The sequence below is a fragment of the Berghia stephanieae genome, chromosome 2 (assembly GCF_034508935.2).
Source record: "Berghia stephanieae isolate SIO BIC M18660-M18661 chromosome 2, UCSD_Bste_1.3, whole genome shotgun sequence".
NCBI classification, from domain to species: Eukaryota; Metazoa; Mollusca; class Gastropoda; order Nudibranchia; family Aeolidiidae; genus Berghia; species Berghia stephanieae.
This window is the reverse complement of record NC_088361.1, coordinates 127884399-127908106: the sequence shown is the minus strand read 5'-3', so window position 1 is coordinate 127908106 and position 23708 is coordinate 127884399. Positions and strand designations below refer to the sequence as shown.

At 34.6% G+C, this 23708-nt stretch overlaps 1 protein-coding gene across 2 annotated transcripts; it reads left to right on the top strand.

Moving 5' to 3' along the window:
- The first annotated feature begins 1268 nt into the window (after nt 1–1268).
- On the top strand, nt 1269–23237 carry LOC144966572 (uncharacterized). Of its 2 annotated transcripts, none has more exons than XM_078903246.1 (12): nt 1269–1632; nt 5501–5766; nt 6713–6894; nt 7652–7757; nt 8156–9539; nt 12369–12530; nt 13735–13907; nt 15142–15294; nt 16879–16993; nt 17671–17848; nt 18339–18517; nt 19427–23237. In XM_078903246.1, exons 2-12 carry the CDS (start codon nt 5650–5652, stop codon nt 19729–19731), a joined length of 3054 nt encoding a protein of 1017 aa, XP_078759372.1. In that variant the 5' UTR covers nt 1269–1632; nt 5501–5649; the 3' UTR covers nt 19732–23237. The 2 variants fall into 2 exon arrangements, with proteins under 2 accessions (XP_078759372.1, XP_078759371.1); XM_078903245.1 differs by having other exon boundaries at nt 18339–18532.
- Nucleotides 23238–23708: the final 471 nt, after the last annotated feature.

The following is a 23708-nucleotide window of genomic DNA, read 5'->3' as shown; positions in this document are numbered from 1 at the left end:
CATGGCTTCAATATCGACAAGAGCCAGCATTGCAATGATCAGAATATATTTAGCTGCATGACTAATAATGTTTTCAATCTTAGTGATTATTAGAAATAAAAACAAACGGTCTAAAACATCATCAATATTTTCAAGTCTTGTTTGTGGAAATTATATTTACCAATGGAGTTCGATAAAATAAGTTTTACTTAAATTCGGATGAAAGCCACAAAGAAAGAGATATGAACGGAGAATTGGAAGGAGTGGGTCGGGAGGGGGGGTGGGGTGGGGTTAGTCTTCATGAAACACAATATCCTCCCCCATCCTCCCCTCACCCGAGTTCATGTTTTTGTTTGCAAACGTGTCAAGCAAAATTTTGTTGCCATCCCTGCTGGTGGAAGGTGTCTGAACTTGTAAGTGTTAGCGATATTGTTGTTGGTGGGGGAGAGTGATGATGTTGAACAGAATCGTATCTTGGCTTGCATCCATACAACGTGCCAGGGTGATCGGTACATGTTCCATTACAGTTTGTAAACAGAAAATGATCTTACATAAATATTAAAAAACAAGTTTTTTTTAAAAAAAAAAAGGGGGGGGGGGTCCAACAAAGACGGCTTCAGTGATAATATAGAATAAGTGTTTTTTCTGGTGTTTTTTTTTTAATGAACGAATATTGATGCTGTGCGTTTAGTTAAAAAAAAACAAGTCACAACACTCTCCGTATGTGGTATGGTAATCGTGATGATATTGGTGATGATGGTGATGATGACGACGATGATGATGATGATGATGATGATGATCATCATCATCATCATCATCATTATTATGATGATGATGATGATGATGATGATGATGATGATGATGATGATGATGATGATGATGATGATGACGATGATGATAATAATGATGATGACGGTTGTATGAAATTGATAACTCCCCAAAATCTGTGTTGACTTAATCTGAAACTCTGTAACGAAAATGGGACAAAGAAAAAGCAGATGCCCGGCAGGTAAACAGTAAACAAGTTAGCTAATCGCACTGTCTTCCTTGTTCGTGTAGATTACTAGCCAACTATTAACTCTGCTTGATGCACGGAACGTGGGGTGGGCGAAAGCAGGTGACAGTGGAAGGGACAATGTGATATAATAATTGATGTTGTCATCACACATCGAATGCCCTGAACCTTAGAATTAAGAATTTAATTATTTAGTCAATTTAAAAATCGAAAGGTTAATTTTAACCTAATGAAAGGGAACTGTTTCTATTTTTAGAATATTTATCCACTCGACGTCACGTGACCTTCATTATTTTGGAAACATGGCTGTCTTCGTTGTTACAAAAATAGGTCCTTCGATTGATTAAGTTGAGATTTATGTTATGCGGAATCTATTCATATTCTAAAGCTATGTGGTAGACAATCATTTTCTTAATTGTTCAGATTGTATCGGATTTTTCTTTGCCGCTGTGGATCTAAGTATTTAAAAGCTGAAGATGGTTGTTAAATGAGCTGGGCTGGAATCTTTTGAGTCTGGAACTGGAACACAACACTCTGGAACTGGTGCTGATTGTGATTGAGACTGGGATTCCGAGATTCTCTCTTTCAAGTTTCGCTTTATCGGCCATAAAAGGCCAGGACACTTTGTTTTTAAAAGGGTCAGTACATTGTATGATATGTCATAAAATGCTGTAACAATCCTAAAAGAGAAAGAGTAGGCACTGCTGTCATTAATTGTCATTGTGTCGCATTCTCATCGAGACTGACGACTGATGAACTGATGATACTGAGTGACTCGGACTTTGATTGGGAGTACTGAACTGACAACCGACAGATGAAGTTAAATTAGTAATTAGTAACAATCCAATTACAGTAACAGTCAATGCGGCTTCTAGATTGGGCAGTTTCTCAGTTTCATTTTTAGCTCTAGACTCTAAAGAACTCTTCCATCCATTCTAACTAACTACTACTACACTACTACTACTGTATGTGACTTGTGACACATACGTACTCATATCAGCAGGTAGTAGTTTTAGTAGTAGTAGTTGTAGTAGTAGTAGTAGTGGGTTTCAAGTTCACTCAAAATTAAGTATGACTAAAAATTAAAAAAATTGCAAAGAACCAATTTTGAGAGATTTACTCTTCGTCATTTTCTTTTCTTGTGATTTTGATATTTTGAAAGAGGACATTGCATTGATCATTCTGGGGATAATAGTAGATTCGAGTATATCCACAGACGATTCTGGGAACAATAAAATGGGGGTCCAAAGTTTATTTATAGAATTAGATAGTGAATTGGAACGTCTCTCTTTTGAAACTTTGTTGTTGTTTTTTTAAGGCAGTATGTACGAAGAAAAACTGAAATAAAATAAATTATATCAACAAAAATAATAGAATTGCCCAGACAGCAAATTAGTAGAGAAGTAAATTGCGTTTTCCTTAATGTTGATTGTTGAAGTTAGTTAAATTAATTAAATTAATCTCATAAAGGTTGTCACAGTCAATACCGTGGGCTGGATTCTCTCTCTACTTTAAATACTTTTTTTTTTAAAATATAAATAAACCTTGTCTTCTATTTCTAGGTATCTGTCTATATCTTGTTACAAATGTAACCCTCTCATTTTCTTTTTTATTTGAAAACAAAATTTCTTTTATATTTTTTTACAATGAATTAAAATAATTTATATTAATATTATCATTTTTTACAATTATTAATTGAAGTGACTAGATATCATGCCATTTGCACATCACCTTGCACTGTGCAAGATATTGCGATAAAAATTTCAGCCAATGGGTGACCAACTGGCGTTCATGGTGCCCTGAATGTAGTCAGCCATCATCACCACCCCATTATCACTACATGAGAAAAGCGTGATTACTATCACTAGGAACGGGAGTAATTATTTATAAGGAGCGTAATTCAACACCCGAAACTCGGGTGTATTTTTCACCAGACAATTAAACACCCGAAACTTGGGTGTATGTTGTCACTAGATAATTCAGCACCCTCAAACGCTCACACATAAACCTACACTCCTCCATCCATCTCTTCCTCTCTCTCTCTCTCTCTCTCTCTCTCTCTCTCTCTTCCTCTCTCTCTCTCTCTCTCTCTCTCTCTCTCTCTCTCTTTCTCTCTCTCTCTCTCTTTCTTCCTCTCTCTCTCTATCTATCTATCTATCTATCTATCTCTCTCTCTATCTCGCTCTCTCTCTCTCTCTATCTCTCTCTCTCTCTCTCTCTCTCTCTCTCTCTCTCTCTCTCTCTCTAGCTCCATCAAACTCTCACACATAAACCTACACTCCTCCACCCTCTTTATATCTTCCTCTCTCTCTCTCTTTCTGCCTCTCTCTCTCTCTCTCTCTCTCTCTCTCTCTCTCTCTCTCTCTCTCTCTCTCTCTCTCTCTCTCTCTCTCTCTCTCTCTCTCTCTCTCTCTCTCTCTCTCTCTCTCTTATAAAAACATATACAAATCTATCACTGTTGCACATCTACATACATGCATAGAATCAATATAATATAATCCTGGCACTGATATGCCATAAATATGCTACAAGTGCCGTAAAACCCCTTAAAAACAAACAAACAATATAATATAATCTTCATTTCTTGAAGTATTTCATCTCTCTGCACACTGGCCTACCCAAATCATTTCCTTGTGTGCATGTCTTATTAGTAGGTCTGATAATCTTTTTTAAAACATTGATGTTAGGAGCAATATTTTGCTTTGGCTTGAAAATATTTCCATTAAAATAATGAAATAATAATGAGCTCATAACATCAGACCTACAAATAAGTATATAGTATCAAACCTTCCTCTAGGCACACCAGGTTTTTGTTTCATTCAGACTCCATTCAACAAGGAGCACACACTACATTCTGCTTTTTTTGGGACAATTTCTTTGTTTTGTTATGCAGACGAAGGGTTTAAATTCAAATTGTTCATTATTTGCATTGTTTCATCCCTAAGCATTTTGATTAGTCCCTGCCTTCAGACAACCATTTAGCCCTACCACCATGCTGATGAATTCACACGACGGAATTTGTCAAGGGTAGCTAATTTATCAATGTGAACATGCATAATCAGGTGTCGAATATTCTGGTGACAAGATACACCCGAGTGTCGGATGTCGAATAACATTCCATATATTATAAAATAGTCCAAACAGACTGCTGTGGGTCATGATGGTATTATGTGGTGGGCTGTCCCGTTTTCATTTTTTGGAAAGTTGGCCACTATGATGTAAAAGGAAATGACCCTTGCACATCCCAGGATTATGCTTTTTTGTCTAACAAATCAAAACATGGAACAGGAAAGGCTCTAAATCTAGATTATATTAATATTTGTATAATCATCCAACCTACTGCTGGTTTGGGTCATGAAGGTATTGTACATAAAAGGGTGTCCCGATTTAGCTCTTTGATAAGTTGGCAGCTATTGTCATCATAGAATGTATCCATCAATAATATTGAAAGTTGAATTATTTTAAACCTAATCTATAATATTGGCGTCCCTAAATTAAGAGCTGGAAAGAGCCCTTCTCATCTTAATAATACTAACTAGTACAGGTTCAAATTCAATTATTGGGACATGGACAAAAAAATGAATATTGCTGTTATTGATGTGGTTTGCCCAAGTATTATTTTTATAATAGCTATAAAAAAAAAAATACAAAAGAAAAAGAAACATAACACGAGCCTTGTGTTGAAAACAGTAAAGAAAAAACAAAAATGTAGGACAGATTTAATGGTTTGTTGTCTAACCGATATGTGTAAAAAAAAATTATTATAAAATATTTATAATTACTTTTCCAAGAATTTGGCATAGTAACATTGGATTATTGTTTTATTATTTTAGCTCCTTTCCAAATGTGTGTTTTGGTCTAGTATCTATTTGTTTATTTATATATTAATTAATTTATATATTTAATCATTTAATTTCTCTTGCATAAAATCCGTAATTAAGGATGAGAAAAAAAAAGAGGAGAAGAAACACTAAGCTTTAGCCTTTACCAACTATTGTAAAGTAGTGTTTACACTGAAAAATATAATAAATAAATAGAAGAAAAAAAAGAGGAAAATTGATTTTGAAATTTTTGACGCCTTTGGTGAGTCATGGAGCAATAATTGATATCCTGGGTGATTGAAAAAAAAAAAGGCAGGACTACAAATTTGGCACAAATGTTAGATTCCAAAAACATGGTGTTTTGAAGCTGTTTGACTTGAAAAAACTGGACTGTTTTCTTTGAAATAAATCACGTAATTCGAAATATTGAATAGACAAATTAACATTACAAAATTATCAAATCAAGGGTCTGCAAATAAATTTTGGGCTGTCTTTTCATAATACCTAGACAAATCTCTTATTGACAGACTTGTTTTGGGATGATGACAACCAACATTTTATTCATAAGCAATTCTTTTCAGAGTAGAAGAAGTCTGATTTTTCCTAAATTGCTACAATTGAAACATAAAGGTAGAGATAATAATGAAAAACTAATGTATATCTATTTCATTGTGTTTTTTTACAGATTTTTAGATAATCAGTTGATTGATTATTATTGATCAGCATTATTTAATCATAAAAGTACATTTCAACATGGATTGGATAAACTAGTTGCTGGAACAAGATGATGAAAAGCGCTCTCTACTGTGTTTAGTAAAGGTGTTGATCACAGCCATGGCTTCCATATTGGGGCGTGGGCGGAGGCAGTTGAAGTCCCGCCTCCCCACCATCCAAAATGTTGGAAAATACACACCAGTGGATGAAGATGAACCTCCTGACGTACCAATACAGGTAAGAAAGTGTCATGTATCTTAAATACTAATTTATGGACTTTAAATTATAAACTCTGCAGAGAGCAAATAATGTCAAAAATTGAAGTCAAGATTGAAACAAGATGATGAAAAAAATACGTTAACAATCGTTGATCTAGGTGTCAGGCACCTCATCAGCAAGCATTAGTTGTAGGTCATGAAGAAGAACCTGCCCCCTCCAGAATTGTTCATATATTTCTTTCTACAATATTTCTTTCATGGCCTTTAAGATATTCCGTAATAATGATAATAATAATAATAATAATAACAATAATGATAATAATTATGATAATAATAATAATAATAATAACAATAATGATAATAATTATGATAATAATAATAATAATAATAATAATGTCAGACTTAGGTAAAGCCTTTGGCAAAGTCCATTATTTGATCCTACTGGAGAAGCTAAAGCATTATCAGTATCGTCACTGACTGATAATGATAATTAAAGGTCTGATGTATGATCCCCAGTTGAGCAGGTTGATTTTTAGGGGGATGGTTTTCTCTTGCAGTTTTCTTTCTGTTTTGTATGGCACTATTTCAGACACCATTGCCTGCTTTCAAATTTTTCAATATCCACTAAAAATGCACAAAGCACTTTACAAGAGGTCCCAAGCCAACAGGAACATATATCGTGTAGGATAAGGTACTATTACAGTTCTTTTATTCTAGGGAAAATGCTGTGAGCAACCAGATACTCATTTTACACGGAATATGTTGAGATAATGAATAGTGTGAGTAAAATAAGCTAAGGAATCTACTTTGTTCCACCTACATTAGTACAGGAACTCAGAACCAACAAGTCAATGGATCACAAAGCCGCACAAGTCAAACTTAAAAGATTGTATAGTTATAGAATCCCTATACTCATTCATCAATTGCCCTATACATGTCTTCCATCTTTTATTTTGTCTGGCTAGGCATTTGGATTTGAAGATGGAGACCAGTCATTGTCTTCTGCCTTCGAAACGACTTTTGACTCAGCAGATGCAGAAGACGCCACCAAATTCTTGCGTAAAGCATTTACAATCCTAGAACCGGGTTGTCATGCTTATAAACGGATGCCAGACATGGAAGGAGGCTACTTCAGCCACTGTCCTAGGTGAGTATGTCTTTATTTTAGTCTGTTACAGGAGGATTTGAGGTCATCCTTACCTGACATCATATCTCCATGTTTTCACCAAGAGAGAAGAAACAGTGATTCCACTCATGCGCTGGTGAAGTTAAGTTGCATGGCTTTTACAACAGTCTTTATGATAGTGGTTACTTTACTTACTTACTTACTGATCCTCTTAGCACTTCAACTGCACATGAAGCCAATACAGTACATCTCCAACCATCATTGTCGGTTGCCATCATTGACAAGTCCAAGTCCATTTTTAGGCCTTTATGTCAGGCTCCAGGTTCCTTCTCCACATCTCCAGAGCTCTCCTTCTCCTCTTCATTCCCTATGGGTTCCATCTGAAGGCGACATTTTGTACAACATTGTCGTTAATTCTGCATTTTTAAAATGTAAATATGTATAAATGGCATTGGAGCTTTGACAATTATTCAAAACCTTCATTTCAATTACTCAGATGAAATCACAATTATTTGAAAAAAAAAAAAAAATAGGAAATGCCAACTGTAGTTATAATTCATTTAATATTCATTAATTTTGACACCAGCCTAATTTCACGTCATTGAAATTCGAATAAGCTGAATTGTGATAATTCAGAAAATCTTCTTATATATGCTTCGAAAAAGAAAAAAGAAAAAGAAAAGACTTTTTGAAAAGCAAATATGGTCAAATAAATGTTAATCATTACAATAAGTTCATTTTTTGTTAAGTGATACCTTTTTAAAAAAATTTTCTTCAGGGGTGTTCCCATTGCCAGGGAGTATTCCAGCCTGAGACGTTTGATGGAGGAAAGAGCCCAGCTAGAATTAATTCGAGATTGTCTATGCAGAATAAAATCTGTGCAGGTCTGTATTACTCCTTCCTGCTTTGTTATTAATTATGAGAAATAGGTACAATTTTCTGGCTAATTGGGTTTTAAAACTTTCATTCTTCAATATGATTTTTTTTTTTTTGCATTAAAGTTTGCTTTATTATCCCACCTGATCAAGTTTCGCACAAAAACAAAGGTAATAAAGTTGTAATGGAAGGAAAAATAAACAATTAATGCATCTTATTGTAGCATTTAAAAATTTCGTTTATGCCATGATGGACAAGGATGATTTTGAATGAAGAACTTATTTTTTCTTTTAATGTGATTTTGTTACAAAGTTTAACTTACTTTCTAAATTATTTTTATTAATTGGATTTTATTGAAGAGATTTGGTTGGTATACTATAATCTTATTTTATTTCTTTGCCCACAGACATTTGTAGGAGAGCTAGACTGTCTCATTCAGATGGAATGTCGCACTGTGTACTCTGTTCGACATTCCTGTGTCACAGAGACCCCAGTGACCAAGCTTTACTGTCTCAATGCATTGTGTGAGGATTTGCGGCTGCATGTTTCTCATTGGAACAGCATCAAGCAACGTGTTAACACAAACAGGTGGCTGCAGCCTCACTTAGGCTTGTTACTGAGTCAACTCCACTGTGTAATGCATGCTTTGATATCTGCTATCCACCAGGCTGTCTCAAACTTGGACCGACTCATCCACATCGGATTTGAGGTGTTTGCCCATTGTAACATTGAGACTCTCACACCTGAAATCATGTGGAACATCACTAGGGGATTAGAGGATTTCAACAATATTGTTAATGGACTTAAGTTGTCAGCACAAAACCAAACTATTCCTAGTAAAGATTCCTTCCAACCCACTAATACCACTCCATCCATAACTGACTCCACCCATCACCATCCACCCCTAAGCGCATCCCCTCCTTGGAGAACTTTACAATTAATTCCATTCGCCAAAGTTCTGAATACTCTTTCCAATGAGAGATCCAAATATGCTGCCAAATTGACCCATCAGTTTTTCACGAGTAATGAACACTTCAAACGTTTATCTAATACGGGTGATTCAACATTGTTTGAATGGGGTGACTACCTCCCACACCAAAACCAGCCTCACACACAGTTTGTTGTTGGTGCTGACATGCCAGACTACCATAATACCAGCTCAGGAAGCAACACTAGCCTCAATGCCACCTATCTTCAAGTTGGATCCATCAGGGCTCCTGATTTATCCAACTATATTTCTCCACTTGTAGAATTCTCTAGAAAAGAACAAGAATTTGCTGAAAGCTTTCTACTCATTGTGTGCAATTCAACTTCTCTTTTAAGAAAAAATGATCCTCCAAAACCTCACCGGTCCCGTGTAGGAAATTCTGGTGACCACAAACCTCCTATGAGTCCAGTTGTTGGACGCCCACATAAATCACAGTTTCCCTCAGAAGGTCTTGTGATGACTCGGAACGATTCAGGACGTCGCAAGACTGTTTCATGGGGTGACAATGCAGACAACAGCATTCGAAGTCAAGTTGTAGCCCATTATATGGATAACCTTTGGGTCCATTTTGGGCACAATCTTGATCTGTTCTTAGATGAACCAGCCTGGCGAAGAGACACAGGTCTGTTGTCATCTGAGATTGGATCAATTCTGATGTTGAATGATACAATTGTCACCATTCTCAGGAATATGGTAGAGCACGTCTGCCATAAAGACTTATTTCCCCCAACTTCACTACAACCTCTGCTTGGAGTCGTGTTTAGACTGCATGTGTTGTCAGCATATGCTGCTTGGGATGCTTGTGAGTATTGGTCACGTCATTACAATGAATAAGTTGTTTTTTTTGGTAATTATTAATTCTCAAGATATATCAACTAATTTTTTTTGTTTTTCCATGTGTCCTCTTCCTGCAGATTTGTAAATTATTTTTTTTAGCTTGTAACTTAAAAGATGTTAAAAACCTGAAAACTGATGTAGGGTATAAAGATGGTAAAGCAGAGAAAAATCACGTTTAATAAAAAAGAAGTATCATCAATAATTTGTTTTTCGTTAATGAGGTTTCAATTTCAAATCTTTTTTTTTTTTTATCAAGTGCTGTGACGTATTGTACTATTTAGAATTTTATTATACACCAATGTCTGCTTCCAATTTTTCATTTTAATATTGCTTTGATTTTACTGAGAAATCGAGTGTCCAGCTTTTCAAAGATCTAGGTCCTCATCAACTATAAATGGCTGATTTATTTTATACAACTCAATAATATATACATGATGGAAAAATAAATGAAACCATTTAGATTTATCATGCCACCTGGGTAAAGTCTTCTAATCTGTTTATGTGTGTTGTCATCCACATCCACATCGAGGTATTTGCCCATTGTAACATTGAGTAAAAAAGAATGGACTAGCTCTAATGATTTTAAAAATTAATTTGGTGTTTTATCTTTGTGGAGGCTTTATGAATAGTAAAAACTATGTAACAAAAAGAAAAAAAAAAACAATTCCAAAAGCCCTTCTCAAGTCAAAAACAAATACAATAAGAAACAGACAATATGTCTTCTCTGAAAATGTCTTACATATAACTTTTTAAATATATTTTTTTCTGCCCCCTTATTATTTCTTTGTCTCCTCTGATGGGAAAAGTAGACCAATTCTTTGTTTTCTTTTATCTATTTGACATCTTTCTTAGTCTTCTATATAACTCTCTGCTCTAGCTTACCTGGAAATATGACTAGGATTTTTCTTATACCGTGATCGAAACGGAGGTGGATGTATGTATTTTTTTCTTCTTTGCAAGTCATTATTTTGTATCATTGATATTATTAATGTTGTATGGTATCATGATTTGGCGGTTTGTTGTGTCATCTTGTAACTAATTCAAGTGGTGTTAAGTATGGTCAATTACTGGATAGGTTGCAATGGTCAGAGCATTCTGCCCTTAGTGTTGCATCCTTTGATAAGGACCTTTACATTTATTATCTCTTTTGACTCAGATGTCAATTAGTACCTGGCTCTAGGCAGTGAGTTGTAAAGATACTAGTACAAAAAGGACACCCAACAAAAAATCTGAACTCAATGAAATTGAAATTGGGTGCCGTTGGGCCTGCTTGGGGAAATGAATGAAGCAATATGCAGTTATTTGAGCATATACAGTGAATCAGTGAAATCAGTGAATCAGTATGCTGCAATAATAATGTGCGTATTAAATGATTGTCCCATACTTATAAATGCTAGATTGCTTTCAGGTGATAATTTTTTGATTTTTTATCAGTTAAACTCAGCAAACTTACTTCTGTAATTATTACCCCCCTTGTTTATATAATTAAAATTCACTTCGGAGCTGATCATACTGGTAAACTCTAAATTTAGAATCATTTGACTTTCTTATCACCTTTTGAGGTTCTGAAATAACTGAAAAGTTTCATTCGATATCTAAAGGTAAAAAGAAAAAAAAAGAAATGAAGCCAAGCACAGTAAAAACTAAACTGTCTATGTTTATGTGTTTCCACACCACAGACACCAATAGGACAGGCGGGTGGTTGGATGGGAGCATCACCCTTGAATCATATACCTATGATGTTCGCATGGGTGTACGATCCGATAGTGATGTCGTTTCTTCTTCTCTTTACTAGCCTATCCTGCTTCTTTGGTTTGTGATTGTATTTTTGACAGGGGATATTTTTTTTTTTGTAAATCTTCTGCCTGTTTGTTCTTGGTTATTTATAATTTAGCTTATGATATCTTTAGGTTATGATTTTGATTTACATTTGTACTATTTTTGTTGGATTGCTTGTTTTTTTTGTTTCAGCGGTCTCTCATATAACCTCAATTGTGTTGGAAGAGACCTAAAGCAACAAACAAACAAAAAAAACCAATAGGACAGCATAAAAGTGCAGTTACCATCAAGAGAATGGGTTTAGAATGTTGTTATTTCCTTGGGAAGCTTTTTTTTAAAAAAAAGTTTGACTACATTTAATGATGTGCCATGTCAGTGCCTTTACTTCCGATCTATTACTGGCCATTCTCTTTAAATGGTACAACACCAGTGTCATTGAGATGTTTGCTTTTTACACAGATCGAGAATGGTTTTGTGTTGTTAGTCTTAAGACCTTTGAGTATCACCTCACCTCACTCATTCTTTCGACTGAGGTGGTTGTATATGAAACATGAGAGATGATTTTGCAGTAAAGGCCCTCCTTGGCCTGCCTCACTAGAGTTGGGCTGTTCATCCTTATTATCCTTATTACATTATTCTGTTTGCCGTCCTCTTCTTTTGCCTCTCCAAGGTTCCTTGCATATATAATGGGGTTTTTTTTGCCAATGTCTTATGACGAGAAACATGACCAATAATTTTGATTATGCTTTGGTAATATTATGGTTCCACTCAGCATGCCTTAAAGGTCACATTGGCATTGAACATTTTGATTTACCTTGCAGATTGTAAAAAAAAAACAAAAAAAAACAAAAAAACCACACTTTATATTTGGGGTTGATTGAAGTAGCATAAGAACTGTAAATATTTCGTATGTGTTTTGCTCTTTATTAAAGATGATAAATTTAATGCTTAGTTCAAAATTCTCAAATTGTGCAGTGACAAGCCAATAATTATGAATCCATGTGTCTATCCTCAGCCCTCAGTTCATCCTTGGCATCAGAGAGTAGCGACAAGTGTACCCCATGCCGGCTCAGTGATGAAACATACAGCACCCTCACAGGCAAACTTCTCAAGGAGTCTTTCAATCCCTTGATATCAGTACTCTGTGAAATTCTGCACAGTTTGGCTCATGGCAATGGTGAAATATTTGTGACTTTTATTTTCTGAAATAGTATTAGTTTTTTGGGGGTTTTTTTGTTTTGTTTTGTTTTTTGCATTGAAATCTGCAAATCACCCATGATGCATTGTCACAGAGGAGGAATTTCAAAGTTAAAGATCTGAACAAGTGTGTATGAAAGGTGCCAGACAAAGCAAGAAAGAAAAATACCAGAAAACAAAAACATCCCAAAAAATTAGTCGGCCCCGACAGGGGATCGAACCTCAGACCTTCTGATTACACTCTGAGGTTCAATCTCCAGTTGAGGTAGACTGATTTTTTGGGATATTTGTTGTTTTTTTTTTTGTTTGTTTTTTTTCTTTCTTGCTTTGTCTGGCACCGTACATACACTCTTGTTCAGATCTTTATCTTACACTCTTGCTCCTTAATTTCTTTATTTGATCATTTCAAAGTTGCATGGGGCCTAAACTGTTCTTGAAATGGTCTCTGTTGGTTATTACACAGTCAAACAGACGTTGGAGAAAAATGCTAGTGGATTAGCAATCTTGACTGGGCTTATCGTATCCCTTGTTGACACTGATGGAGAAGAGTTACATTTTTCTGAGTTAACTCCAACTCAAAAAGAGCCTACAACATAGTATTATGATAAAAATATATATTTTTTCCAAACATTATCACCAGCATCACTTTACTGCTTTTTACATTTATTATACTTAATGTGACATTTTCATCATAATTATAAATTATAGTGAATATGTACTAAATAATCTTTTCACCTCAATTGTTCATGAGGGGTGGAGAGGAGAAGTGTCGTTCTATAAATTTTTTCTTGTTTTTTTTTTTTTGGTTGGTTTATTTGTGTCCTGGGAAATGCATATGTGTTGGAAGGGTTGAACTCACTTTATTTAATTTCATCTTATGAATTGGGCAAGGTTAAAGGAAAGACACTGTGCTACTTCAGATTTTGGTTTATATACTCAGCTTGCGGAAGAAAATGGATGAAGATGAATGCACTTGTTGTTATGAGTAAATGTAACTAGTGCCATCCCTGGATGGAAATAACAAAGGAATAATAATTTAAAACATTTTTTTTTTTCGTATTCTTAATAATTAATAGTTAAAGTATTATTAGTATTAAAATTATAAGTATTACAGTTATTAAGATTATTATCGTTCATAATGTAGAAAATGGATTATGCATATATAAAATGTTTCTAAATTCTAGGAGATGATTTGTTGGTAAGGCCAGATATTGATCTCAGTCTGTGTGCAGGGGTAGCACAGCGTGTAGTCACCACAAGCAAGATGGCTGTGTCATGGTGTGAGTCGAAGGGTCAACAGTTTTTATCTTCCTGGAGTGTCAATCCTTTCCTGCTGCTTGTACATACAGATCTCAAGGTAGCCTTTTGGGTGAAATCACGTCTTTTTAAAATTTAGACTATTGATACAAACCATTGGCATCACGGCATCCACTTCTTCATATATTGCTTGCATTCTTACAGGAAAGAATTCCTGGGTGGGGTTCCAGACCTCCCATAGTGGCCAGGGAGGTACTTCCTGTGTCTTCTATCCCCCTTTATCTGTTTTACAACTTGCTTTCTGTCTTTGTTAGAATGAGTTTGCTTGGTTTTGTCCTGGCCCTGGGAGGGAAACAGTCAAATGTATTGTTAGTTTTGGGAGATATTTTTGTCGTCTTGTAAATCATCTCTGTTATGCACTGTATTATGTTTTATTTACAAATTATATATGATATGAACCCTTCCCCTTTGTCTTACTTTATCTCCTGTGCATTCAATTGTAAATCTATATGTTTTTGGCTATCCTATTTTCTTCCTTTTTACTCGTGCTGAAATGACCTAAATGTGCCACAAGCGGCGTAAAACCCTTAAAAACAAACAAAACAGGAAAGAATTCTTAGAAGGCAAAATATATATTACAAAGTGGATGAGATTGAGGGACCGCATAAATTCTCTTTACATGCCCAGAGCCCGTAAATTATAGCTGGATAAGCTGCACTTAACAATGTGCATTATCATTATTATTATTATTATTATTATTATTATTATTATTATTATTATTATTATTATTATTATTATTATTATTATTATTATTATTATTATTATTATTACTATTACTATTATTATTATTTTTATTATTATATGCAGTATATAAAGAAGGCATTATTTTGAATTAAACATAATTATTTTTGTCAAAAATTTGTATTTCCTAACTGTCTGTATGCTCTTCTTTTTTAAATGAATTAGAAGCTTTTATCCATTAAATACCCTTTCATATTTTTTTTTTGGACAATTATTAAAGCAAATTCTCTAATTAACAAGTTTAAATTTGGATTACTTGTTTCCAACAAAAAAAAATAGTGACATTTTTATCTGGCCTAAATATATTTTTTTTAAATTATGTATTGGCTCCATATGTGAAACCACTGAAGTTAGTTGTGACTGTTTCATATAATTTAATTTTAATTTCTATTGCAAATGGGGCTCTCCTCTTCTGCACACAGATATTATCTTTTAGATAGACGGTGAAAGGCTTTTGAATGAGAGTGCAAATTCTTCTACTTTTTATCAGTTTTCATACATTGAAGACTATGTTTATTTCTTGACTTCCTCAGCTTCTGACAGACTGCACCAAGCACGCTTCCTACCTGATCCAAAGCCTGAGACTAAATGAGGAGAGACCTGCGACCATTGTTAGTGAAAACCTGGCTGTGTCACAGATACTGAAACTGTCACAACACACCAGTGATGTCACACAGAGTATACAGGTAGGATATCATGATGATTATGAGTAATCTAAAATGTAATGTTACTAGTAGAATAATATCAATATACCATTGATTAAAAAAAACAAGGGAAGGGGGAGGGGCAAGATATATGAATAAAGAGTAAAGTATATAATACTCTTCAACAGTCGTAACGTCACTTCCCTTGTAATGACGCATGGTAACTTAGTAACTGGCTCTAAACTATCGGAACAATGGCGGATGCCCTTATGAAATATTTTTCCGACGAGCATAAAAGCGTATCCAGAGGGAAAAAACATAAATCTGATCATGTTTTGACTTTACACATTCTGATCACAAGTCATATGAAAAGTTCGAGCCTGCATGAAGAATAAAGAGTACAGATATTCTTTGTTTAGAACCAATATGGCCGTGTTGTTGGGTGATGTGACATCAGACTATTGAATCCAATTATAATTAATTTGTGTAGCCTAAATATTTCCTTTTTCCTTCTTTCAGCAATATTATCTTAGTATTCTTTTAAGTTAAAATAGGGAATTAGTTAAAAAAGATATAACTAAATACAGTAAACGATATCTCAAGCTATTTCAAGATAATTCTATGAATTTAAAGCAGTATGTGTGACTTTTTAGTCATATGATAAACAATGGGTAAATTTCACACTGCATGAATGTTAGGGAAAGACTTTTCGATGTTGAGCTCTCGATATTCAGAGTAAATAGTTGGTCATGCCAATTCAACATTTTCTCTAGTTCATTAGTTTCAAGAGTCAAGCACTAGTCCTTCAGAACGATTAGACCCATGAAGCCAGAGTTTATCGCAAAATACTTTCTGCCAGGTCTAAGAGACCGAGCTACCCAATCTTTGCTGGGTGAACAGGTGGGGTCAGAAAAAAAATTTGACTGTTCCTGGGGATCAATATCGGTCACTTTGCATGTGAAGTGAGTGCTCCACCAATTGAGCTATGGGACCCCCTTCAAGAGTCCAGTGATGAATATATTTATAGTTTTGCTTACAATTCAAAGTGCAGTGAGTTCCAAGTGTAAAATCTCAATAGGTGAAAAGTTGAGCATCAAGAATTAACACCATAGACATTAAACAGTATAAAGTTTTATAAAGATGCTTTGTGTGTATGTGTATGTCAAGAGGTCATTGTTGGTTTTCCGAAACAAATTCTGTCAAAACTGATATTAAGAGCTTGAAGCAAGGGAAAAGGTAAACAGGATGTTGTAGAACAACGACCTTCACTGCTGCGAAGAATAAAATTAGTCCTCCAGAGCCCTTAGGCCATGGAGCCAGAGTTTATTCCAGTTTCGAAAGCATGAAATGGACAATAGCAATTGCTTGCTACCCTTTGGATAGGACACTAGTCTATTGCAAAGTACTTTCTTTCCACCAGATCTGCTGAATGGACAGGGGGAGGGGGGGGGGGGGTCAGATAAATTTTCGACCACCTGAAATTGATTCCGGTCCCTTTGCCTCTGAAGCGAGTGCTCTACCAACTGAGCTATCGTGTCCTCCGTGAAGAGTAAAGAAAGGGGACTTGATAAGGCAGATTGTCTATAATAGTAAAAAAAAACTTGACGTCTAATGCATCTTTTTCAGAGCCTGAGTGGTAGTCACATGAAGTTGTTTGTGGAAAAATACAGCCAAGTCAGTCATAATTTTTTTCAGGAGAATTTTCCACCAGCTCGAGTATGGAAGAAGAAAAGTGCATTTGGTGAGTCCTATAGAAAGGATTGTGCCTAGCCCTAGAAAGCCCTTTGATTAAATAAATATGCATGTTTTAAAGTGCTACTTCACAGTTTCATTATCCTAACAAATTTTCAACAATTTTTCATTTATTCCCACAGCAAGTGACATGAATCAAAATCTCCCAACTAAAATGTCTTTATCCTCTTCCTCTCATGTTCAATGTTTGTGTTGTGTGATGCAAGCAAAGGTTCACAGTATAAAACGCATACCCTTGAGGCATTAAAATCATTCCAACTATCGGGTAATCTCTGTGGTGTATTGTGAGCATGTCAGACCGGTAATCAGGAGGTCTGAGGTTCAATCCCCAGTTGAGGAAGACTGATTTTTTGAGATGGATTTTTTTTTCTTGTATTTTTCTTTCTGCTTTGACTGGCCCCGTTTCATATATTCTTTTTCAGGTCTTCATCCCTGATTCTGCTCTCTTGGTTAAAACCTTAAAATTTGTGAACTTAGAGTAAAGATAAAACAAACCCCACTTGGTATTGTGTCATAAAATAACACGGTATTGATAATATTATTATATTTAAGAGCTTTGATGTTTATGTCTTTCCATGATTAAAAGAGATAGAATCACAAGGATGCTAATCTAACTGCATTTTTCATTTCCTTCTCTGTCTCCCCTCCCTCTATCTTGACCAACAGATGAGGCAAGTGGTCCCAGTCCTTATGTGGTCAGTATGACCAATGGCCTTCTCTCCCCAATCATCAATGGAATTACCATGCTGTCAACGACATCACAGATTGGTCTGGTCTCCACGATAACCTTGGCACTCTGTAATGCTTGGATGAACTTCATTCTCAAGGAAAAGATTCGATTTAGGTGAGACAGTGGTGACTCTCACTGATTTTAATAGTTTGTGTCCTTGATTCTAAATCTAAAGAGTGAAATTGCGTAGTATAAGAATGAGACAAATAAAACAATTCTCACAGCTTAAATAATTAGTTTGGTCAATGCAAGGTCAAATGATAATTTGATGTCGTAACATTTTGATCTTAAGCAAAGATGTCAATGGCTTTTTGGTTTGCATAAATGAATGTATAATTCTACCAGCCCTGGTATGAAATTCTAGGTGCTCTGTTCTCATTTGGTTAATCCTTTTTATGGAAAGACTGGTCAATGTTGTCATTAATACAACCCTAGCCATTTTCACTGAGAGAGCTGTAACACGGCATGTTTAAATGAATTAATAAGTCGAATAGCTGCTGCTTCTTTCTGGGTGAAAAAGATAACATATGATATCTGGCCAGAGTAAAATAGATCTCACTTCGTAAACGATTGATAACCTTGTTATTCTTATGTTTTTATCCAGTTACTGGGGTGCCATACAGCTCAGCCTAGACTTTGATCACGTGACGAAACAGCTGAGGAAGGTGATCAGCAGCCCTGAGGTTGTCCAGAGTGTTATAGAGCTGACCGTCTTCAAGCAAATGAAGGGCATCATCTTCTTACTCCTCAGGCAGCCGCTACAGAAACAAGGAGGCAAATTCAGTATGGACAATTTGTGTATGTTTCTGAATGTTGATAAGTCCCCCTATACTCTCAAGTAGAAACTGTCAAGGGTTTGAGTGTCATGCTTCCTATTTCAAAATAAAAAGATCTGAACAATTGTGTATGAAGCAGTGCCAGACAAAGCAAGAAAGAAAAATACAAGAAAACAACCATCCCAAAATATCAGCGCCGGTCGAGACACGCTAATTTTAGGGATGGGTTTTTTCTTGTAATTTTCTCTCTTGCTTTGTCTGGCACTGTATCAGACACAATTTTTCAGATCTTTATCTTACACCAGTGCCTGTTCCCTAATTTGTCACTTCTAATCGCAAATTTGGTATTATGCAAGCTTTCATCTTGTTTTTGGGATATGGTTTGCTCAATCAGAAGAGCACAGGGTTGACCTCAAGTCTATTTTTTGCCTTGAACAAGAAAGTCAGAAATGTGTCATGCACAAGTTGTTTCAATTCACTGCTTGTATCAAGATGCTTAGACATTTTACTCCTTGAAAATCAGATTCTGATTAGCCCCAATGTTATATCGGTCATGATGTTGAATGTGTATTAGGTTAATTCAACTCTTGAGCTGATAATTACAGGGAACATGATCAGTTACTGGTTGCCAATAATCTTTGTCATCAAATTAAATTTTTAAAAATTCCAGCCGATACATTGTCTTTAGAAAGGAGTACAACAATCAACTCATTCACCTCATGTATGAATAATATTCAGAGGTTGGTAGTCAAAGAAATAGGCTGTGAATGTCTTATTTTGTTTGTGGTGGGGATTGATTGAGCAATATGATGAAGACTTACCACAATGGATCATTGAAATATACAATACACGTGTTTCTGATTTTAAAGCACTTTTCCATTCTCTCCCAACCTTTTCCCAATCCTTCCCCCTCTAGTTTGTGACAGTGCTTCTACCATTTCCCATAAGGACAACCCTGTCCTCGACTCTCTGGGTACTGCCTCTACAAGCACCATGATTGCAACTACACCTGTACACCAGCAACATCACAGTAACCTGGGCAATGGGACACACAAACCATCCACTACTACATCAACGACACCCCATCACCTCCAACAGGAAGATGAGGAGGCGATAGCAGCAGTGCCAAATGTACAGGAGTGGTTGGCTCTCCGTGCTGTGGGAGGAACCAAGCAGTGGAAATTTTCTGGCTGTTTCTCAAAGAATACCGGTGTGGATTGAATCGTTAGTGTCATTTTAATGCGAAGCATTATTTACACTTGTTGTTTATCATTAGATTTAGTGTAATGTTGTTATTGTCATTGTTGATACTTTGTTCAACACAAATCACGATAAATCTATAATTTTGAACTCACAAATTCTATGTAGGCTTTTGTTGCCATATTTGATAATCAAAATTTTATTTTTTAAATAAATTCAATATCAATATTTAGTATTTTAAAAGATTGGAGTTTTTCAAGAATCTTATTTTACTATGAAAGACGCAAACTATGCCATTAATGTTTGATAACTCTCCTGATATCAATATTAATGCTTCTTATTAGATAACAGAGATACTTGCTTAACAGTACAGAAATCGTTGATTTCATTTTCTTTTATTCTTGTCATGAATATGATATACCACATGCAGTCGCTTTTCATTTAAGAATAACAGATAATGTTAATACATTATATAGACTCTATTCCTAATACAAGCTAACAATAGTTCTGTACCAACATAATAGTCTTGTTCCCAATTTCATAGACAGGAAAACTTCTCTCATACAACGAAATAGTGTTGAGACTCTCCCTATCCTTTCAATTTTTTGTAATATTATAAAATAATTCACAAGTTACTAGATCAATAGTTATCTTATATCTTGTGCAGTGTTAATTTGGCTTGTTTTTTTGTATCATTTTTTTTATTTTTTGTGAACTCCATATGATGAAAACAGTGGTGCCCAATGAAATAACCATATTATATTTACTATTCATTGTGATATCCTGTTACTTTAATAATACCCATGGTAGTATTTCGTGTTGTCTTGTGATATTCTTGATAAATTGAAATACATAGGTTCTCATCATAGAAAATTATTTTTCATTTTACCATGTAGTGCAAAAACCAGTTCTTACCTTGTAGTGGAAAACCAGTTTTATCCTTTCATGTATACACAGTCTTTCCTCTCTTGTTCTTGATGCTCTTTCTCAAGCAGATAGGCACTTATACATACATGCATACACACAAATACATCTACACTTACACACACACACACATCCGCACTTACACAGACACACACACACACACACACAGCCACTCTTATATAAACACACACACACGCAGCCACAAATACATACAAAATTACATGAACAAGCTGGTGCGAAACCCCCAAGCACTATGTTGTCATCTGATGGAGCCAGAGTCATCAATCAACGCAGCACTTTTAGATATAGTCTATTTATTGATACTGCCATATGTTTTCCCCATGTATTTTCTTGTATAATATAATGTTGCTACTTCATATATCATGTTATTTATTTTTGAAAGGTGCATTTAAATGATTTGCAGATATCTGAATATATGATACTGTATTTTGATATGATATAAATAATTTATAATTAAAATCACTGAATTTTATATTTTTTTAATAACTAGGATTGTCTCATAAGTTAACAATTCACATGCTTTTCTTATCCTTATAAGTTGTTAATAGCAGTTATTTTTTTTTAAAATTTATTTCACATGACGCTTCATCCATAAATGATCAGTCCCTCAACTTAGATATAATTGTACATAATATAGTTTAGCATAAAAATGTGTCCAAGCCAAATTATTTGTGCAAAATTTGATAAATGTTGCTATGGTTGTGCTCTTACAAAGATCACACAGAAGGTAAGGTGGTAACTTTAGGCTGAATCCGGGGGGGGGGGGGGGGGGGGGGGGGGGGGGGTGGAATGGTTCATCTTAAGGGGAAAGGTATTGAAATTTTTTTTAATGCAAATCTTGAATTTAATTTGTAGCAAAGAGTCATGGCTGACTTTATTGGTGCTGGATGGTCTTTGTGTCATCCATGACATAGCTTATATTCAGGATGTGATCTCAGTTTCTGGATAACTGTAGCCATACTATTTGGCCTTTAATTTGAAGAAGTTATGTGTCCCACATATTATAACTTTATGTAGGTTGTTATTTATTTGGATTTTGACCGAATCTGTGTCTACCTGTAGTGGCAATATGGGATTTTAAAACTATTTTTAGTTTATACATTTTAGAAGGTTTTTAACATATCACTTGTTGCACTTTACAAAACTATGTAATGAGTTGCTATGATTAATGAATATTGCATGACGTGATATAACCACTTCCGGCCTTTAATTCGATCTCATGAGTGTTTTTGTGCTGTTTGGATAGTTATTGACGTTCAGTTTTACCTGATTGATGAATGCTTATTTGTGTTGATTTACTGGTATAAGCCGCTTAGATTGTCTTTGGCAATTTTACTTAATGAGACTTTTATAATGGATTTGTTAATTATAAACACAATTTTATGTTGATTACGATTAAAGTTGATTTTACGTTTCATTGCTTTTTTTGACTTGTCCAGCCAAGCTTTGTCTATAAGAATGTGATTTTACACTAAAGACTCACTCTACATGACTATTTGACTCATTTTGTTAGCTCTAAATCCGATATTGCTCTTCGTTTAACCCATGTTTCTTTACATACTAGGCATGCACAGATAGAATTTGTCAAAATTGTTTTCCTTATATGACTTCAAAGGTGGAAATGCTCTATTGGCATATCATACTCGAGCTGTAGCTAAAATTACATCTGAGTGTTAATTGTTTGAGTTAGATAATAACTAACAACTGTTGTTTTTTTCCCTAAATTTGAGTGGCAAGATTGCACAAAATGACCGCACAACTTTTTTTTTTTTTTTTTTTTTGCTACTGTGATTGCATCCTATGTTATGTAGGAGCATGAAATGTTCAACTCAGATCACTCTGATTGGCTATGAATGGAGATCACAAAATCAAAGAAATTCTTTATTTATTGTTTCTAAAAAATTTAATTTAAAGTGGAATGATGGAAAGACAATCATCACGTTTTTCTATGTTTGTAATTAGGAGAACTTTAGTAGTTAGAAATTGAGCAATGAGCAAGTCACAAAATTATAAAAATATTATTAAATATGTTGGATATTGCATGTGACAAATCAGTTGTTGATAAGCCTTCACTGAATTTAATTGGAAATGAAAGTTGTAATCTTTGTGATTAGAGAGAGAGAGAGAGAGAGCAATGCTTAATTCGCGATGTCTTTGATAAATAAATGAATAAAATTATGTCTTTTATAATGAGAATATATATTGTCTTTTATAATGAGAATATTTATATAAATATTTTTATATTCAAAATCAGTTGTTCTGTTTCTTTGTTGAATTGGATACTGTAGTGTAATAGAAAGAAGAAAAAAAGAAAGAGATCTGATGCTTTATTTTGTATATTAAATTTTGTCTCTCCTTTTGTTTTGTTTTTTTCCCCCATACACATTAACATTTACCCTGCATCTATTTCATCTGTAGAATTGATTTTTTTTTTCCTCTGACGTTTTCTCTGACATTGACATCGAAATAATTATTTTCTCACATGTATTTTATAGATGCCTTTCAAATTTTCCTTTGAATTTTCCACACAAAAAAAACAATGTGAATGAAAGCACACACACAAAAAAAAATAAATAATAAAACAACAACAAAAAACAAACAAACAAAACAATGCAAAACATATAAACCTCCTGATTTGATGACTTGTGAATACCATTGACACCAATCATTCCACCTCCCCTGCTTTTTAGTTTTTTACAATTTCTTTAAACATTGAATTCTATTTTTCCTCTAATGACATCGAACTTGATTTATTCTTCTGTCCCTATATTATATTTTTTGTTGTTTATACAGTCTTTTAAAAATAAGTTCTCATGTTTTCTTAGATGTGTTGGGATAATTTCATTTTTCATTCTCAGAAAATTACACATTGCTTGTTAAAATATATATGCATACTCTTTGTCCTCGTGCTATTTATGGAAGTTGAAAATTTTAATTTGCAAATTTTTGATTCATAATGAGAATTGTTTGGGGTTTTTTTTTTACTGTTTAAATGGTAGTTTCAAGTACCAAGAATTCTCTTGTTTGATTGACTCTTATGTTTGGAAAGCATA